Source organism: Cyprinodon variegatus, unplaced genomic scaffold (assembly GCF_000732505.1).
Source record: "Cyprinodon variegatus isolate N-32 unplaced genomic scaffold, C_variegatus-1.0 Scaffold1276, whole genome shotgun sequence".
Taxonomy (NCBI): domain Eukaryota; kingdom Metazoa; phylum Chordata; class Actinopteri; order Cyprinodontiformes; family Cyprinodontidae; genus Cyprinodon; species Cyprinodon variegatus.
Window position 1 is genome coordinate 119,641 of NW_015151729.1, and position 5,592 is coordinate 125,232.

The 5,592-nt window shown below is 36.0% G+C and overlaps 1 gene segment (V, D, J or C); it reads right to left on the reverse strand.

The window, feature by feature from the left end:
• Positions 1-4,314: 4,314 nt before the first annotated feature.
• On the reverse strand, positions 4,315-4,927 carry LOC107102574. The segment is given in 2 exon segments: positions 4,315-4,649; positions 4,797-4,927. Coding segments are annotated over 2 exon segments (381 nt in total).
• Positions 4,928-5,592: the final 665 nt, after the last annotated feature.

The following is a 5,592-nucleotide window of genomic DNA, read 5'->3' on the forward strand; positions in this document are numbered from 1 at the left end:
TCTATCTTACCAAAGAAAAGAGCAGCTAGAATAATCCACAGCCAATGTTCCATCTGTCCAACAAGGTTTAAATCAGCAGGAGAAACTAGCTGATGTTCAACATTCAGTCTGACTATTGTTCTCTTCACAGCAACACTTATTATTGACACAATGCTGGAACACAGAGCACAAGGAGAGCTCCGCCTACTGGATGATGGCGCTCTTTAGTGGAGTTTATGGGACATTGCAGCTTTTTGTAGAGGATCCTCTTAGAGATCCACTGTCTTGGTCTAAAAAGTCATACCAGGGTGTTTTATCTTAAAAGTGATTCAGCCAGCAGTTCAAGGTTACTGAGGGTGAAGAGAGATTCCAACTCTGATGAGCAGGTAGTGACAAATTTACATAATTCACCACCCAAATGTTGCAGTTGATTTATAAAAATACACAAATGCTTTTGAATAATATCTTTCAATATTAAAGATTCTCATAAAAATAAGACATGACATTATAATATTGTAAGTGACACACTGATATTTAGAATGAGGCACGATGATGCTCATTGGTGCTCATTCTGCAAAGATGCCATCCTTAGATTAGGGAGAAAAACTGTTCATTTAGACCTAAAGAGTCAATAAAAAAAGACTATCCTTATTCTATATTTCTTCAAACTAAGGATTTCTCCAGGAGGTTGTGAGGAACAGAGTCTAGGCCAAAAATACAACCAAGATAAGTCATTGAAGTTATAACAGTTTATTTCAGAGGTGTGTTTGGTGAGCCTGGATCGAGCTCAGAGATCCGGGGATTGGCATAGTTTGAGAGGAGCAGGCTGGGTGGTAAATTTAAAGGGCTTTAGATATCTTGATGTAGTTCTGACCATCAGTTACTAGACTCCTTTAATCTTATTATAAATATTTTATATTATAAATTATATCTTTTTAAAATGGTGCCCCGATTTAATAATGTATTATTAGGCTGTCTAAATAAACCTGATGGATTATTAAAGACCCTATTTAGGAATATTCAATACCAGGATTAAGTCTCTCATCTTTCCTGTTTCTTAGTTGAAATCTCCAAAAAAGTAACCAATAGGTGCAACACACACTGATGGTATAGAACCTAATACAGAAACAACTGATAGGAATTACATCCCATTCAATGGCTGTTCCCATTAAAGGAAATGATAAGTTCTCCGCCTGATAGGACCGTTGTTAGATGGGCTGAAGGAGGTTCGTTTCAGTAGGCCAGTTATTTGACATTTCCCAACTAAACTACACATTTTCTCCCCTGCCCAGTGACCTATGCAGGTTTTTAGCACCTAATCATCACATTCTATAGAATAACAAAACATTCAAGAGATCAATAAATATAGAAATAAATTATTTGAGTTCTCTGAAATAGTTATATTTCAATAAATACTTTAAAAAGAAAGAAAGAAGACATAAAAACTACATGAAATAAAAAAATGAATTAAAGGTCAAGTCGCAAAGAAAGAGAAAAACAACTTATGAAAAAGGAAAAATAGAGTGCAATTATCAATAGATGGGGCTTATTGGGGTTAAAAAATGTTACAATAAAAACAGCGAGTTTACAGCGATATTAATACAATGATATTAAATCAACAAAAAACAACAAAATCAATTAAACTGTAACCCTAACCCTATCCATATGGAGAAGAAAGTGCTTTACAAGATAATATGAAAAGAAGATGACAGGACAAAACAGATAATATAAAAATCTAAAAAGAAAATCAGATAAACAGGATAAAAACAAACAAGGCATGATAGCTCAATTCAGTAACTGTTCTAAGATCTATATAGAAAAAGAAAACCAGAATATAAACGAAAGGAAAGCATTGTCCAGAGAAGGAAAGGCCTGTCTGAATGGATGTGTTTTCAGCTTTGATAAAGTAATGGATTGCAGCTCTGGAGGTGAAGCTTCCAACAACTTAAGGCAAAACAACGATCAATGTTTGCTTCTAGTCATGCAGGGTTAGAAGCTCTGAACAACATTGTGGCGAATATTTAGAAGTTTAGGTAACTATGCTGCAGTAAGGGTTGTTATGACAACAGCAACACTTAAAAGTCTATCTTAAAAAAAATAATAGGAAACTGGTGAAAAGAATAGAGAATGTCATACAGGCCTTATTTGGAGGATATGAGAGAAACCAAGCAGCTGCATTTTGGATTAGTTGAAGTTTACAAAGAATAAACTGGCCAGACTGTAGTCCATCCTTGAACAAATGGATGCATGCATTGTCTTTAAGGTCAATCCAGGACAGAAATGGTTTTGTGTTTTGATTGGAGTCCTACCTGAAAAAAAGCCTCGTTCCACTCAGAAGAAGAAGGCAGAAAACACAATAAAATGTCAAAGTCTCAGTAAAAATAACACAATAGGATTTCCTTTTATGTTTTCAAAAAAGAAAAAGATTGACCAACCTGTGGGGGAGAATGGGACAGTTTTTTTTTTTTTTTTCAAATTCAAGATGGATGGGATTGTGGTTGGGTTGGGTAACTCTAGAAAACTGATATATTAGTTGGAATTTTTAAACCTCCATCAATATGCTTAAATTTGTTTCTAATTATAGATTTCATTTGCTCATATTCTAAGAATGTATTTTTTTTTGTTAATGCCATATTGCAAATTTAATCTAGCAAATGTGATAAACTCCGTACGTTCAAACAAATGATCCAGATATGTAATACCTTTATTCTTCCAGTACGGAACGTTTATCACATTATTATTTTGTAGAATGTCAGGGTTATTCCAGATGGGTGTACGACTGCACGGGATAAGTGATGACTTCGTCATTTTAAGAAATTCCCACCATGCTGTCAGGGAAGAGCTGATGTTAATATTTTTAAAACATGGGTGCCGCTTGATATTAGAGCTAATAAACGGCAAATCTGAAATTATGATATTACTGCATATATCCTGTTCTGTGTCTATCCAGGGCTCATCTAAGGGATTATATTTTATCCATTTAGAGATGTATTGTAATCTATTTGCTAAGTAGTAGTGTTGGAAGTTAGGTAAATCTAGTCCCCCTCTGTCTTTAGTTTTCTGTAGTGTCTTTAAGCTGATACGAGGGGGTTTGTCCTTCCAAAGAAATTTAGAGATGGAAGAATCTAGAGATTTAAACCATTCGGTTGATGGTTTATTTGGGATCATTGAAAATAGGTCGTTAATTCTTGGTAAGACCATAATTTTAATTGAGGCTACCCTACCTATGAGGGAGATCGGAAGCTATTTCCATCTTTCTAGATCCTCTTCTATCTCTTTTAGAGGGATGTGGTTGAGTTTTGGTAACTCAGCTCGTTTAGATGACACAGTAATTCCCAAATATTTGATATTTCCTGATTGCAATTGTAGACCTGAGGGATTCTGTAGAAAGCAATTAATTGGTAGTATTACAGATTTAGACCAATTTATAGAGTAATATGAGACTTTTGAGAAAGATTCTAGTAATCTAATTACTAGAGAGAGGCAAGTGTTTGAGAGCTGGAGATAAAGTAATATATCATCTGCGTAAAGACTAATTTTATGCTCTATTTTCATGCCTTTTATACCTTTAACCACATTAGTTTGTCTGATTGTAGCAGCTAGAGGCTCAATGAAAATAGCAAAAAGTGAGGGGGAGAGTGGGCATCCCTGCCTGGTGTCCCTCTGGAGACAAAAGCTGGAAGATGTTGGATTATTTGTCCTGACACAGGCTGTTGGGAAGCTGTATTTATAAAGGAATTGCCAAAGCCAAATTTATTTAGAGTAGCAAATAAAAAATTTCAGTTTACTCTATCAAATCCCTTTTCTGCATCTAAAGACAATATGTAGCATTTAATATTTTTACTGTAGGAATAATCTATTAAATTAGATTATTCTTATGGTAAAAATATTAATATTTCCGTTTTTTTGTGTATCTTAGCCCTGTTTGATGGAAAATGTAAATCTGGTGACTCTTAAAGGTGTTCTCATATGTTAAGACCTGGTCTCAGGAGGAAATTATTTGAACTTAAATTGCCCTATCTTTGGTTGGAAATAAACATAAAAAACAAACATACAATCCACTTTCAGATCGTCTGATGACTTTTCTTTTCACTGAGCCAAAAAAATAACACTAAATCTGTCGCATTGAACGTCTTAGTGTGATATCAAAAGTACAAAAAAACAGGAAACAGAAGCTTATTTTAGCATGATGAAACTGCCAGCATGCTTGTAGCTTCCACAGCAGCTCTGTCTCTATGCTTTACTATTTCAAGTCTTTGTCATAAGTCCATTGACTCAACTATCAGTTAACAGTGTGTGAGGCCCTCTAGTGGATGTGGTGGAGTATTGCAGGTTCTAGTACAGAGTTCTGGTGTTTCCTGTCACTGTGGGCCTCACAGCACAGTAGTACACAGCAGAGTCAGTCAGCTCAGCAGAGGAGATCAGCAGCTCCATCTGGGTTTTATCATCACTCACTTTGAAGGAAAAACCAGGAACCCCCTGAGATATTTCTTTTCCAGTTCCTAAGTGAGAGATCAGGAACTCTGGAGGTTTTCCAGGATATTGTCGATACCAGAAGAAATAATCAGAAGCAGTTGCTTGTGTAGAAAAATTGTAGCTCAGAATAACAGAAGTTTCCTTCAAGCTGATAACTTCCGCATTATGTGGAGTCAATTGATTACATCTGATCCCTAAAGGGAGAAATATTTAACAGTTGTTAGTTTTCAGATGCTTTGTATTGATACTTTGAAACATGTTTAACACATTTCAAGGAAATTAAGGAAGACATATCTGTAATCATTTTAGTTACTATTCACACAAATTAGCATGATTTTGACCTGTTAGCAGTGAGGCGACCAGCAGAGAAAGTCCATAATAGTCCATGATGATCAGAGTTAATGTTTGAACTGTGTTGAATGTGGAAGTTTGTGTCTCTTCTATAGTTCAGTAACAGCTCAGCTCCTCCCTGAAGCTCTCAGCTCCTCCTTCCCTTGTTAGCAGACAGCTTCTTCTGTCACAATACATAGCGTCAATTCACAACAGGTTTCTTCTCTGGAAACTTTACAGAGACAATCAGATTGTTCAAAGGTTTGTATTTAAGGAAAACCAGCTGATGCATCAAGTGTTTAACTGTGGGCTATGCTACTCATGGTTGAGCATTTGGGACAAAATATATTCGCTGGCACTGTGTCGTTGATTTTACAGCAACCCCTCACACTTAACATGCATGCAGCAGTGGGGTAAAGAAAACCTCCCTTTTAACAGAAAAAAAAACTTCCAACAGAACCTGGCTTATTGTGAGCAGCCATCTGCTGAGGGGTTCAATAGGGCAGAAGCAGACATACAAGAGGAACATAGAGGCGGTGATCTATAAATACTTTCTTTGTTATAAAAGGTAACAGTTAATATTAATCCATATATGGGCCCTTGCTCAATCTGAATACTCCAAATTGGCAGAATGCATTCATGGTAGAGGTTACATGGGTGATTCAAACAATGCTAGCAGTAAGGAGAAGGGCTTTCTTTCTCCAGTTTATTTATCTTACTGACCTCCAGACATTCCTGAGGATGAGCATGAAATGGATTAGGTGGAGAATGAAATTGTTATCCTCACCTACTTGTCTTAAAGGGGAA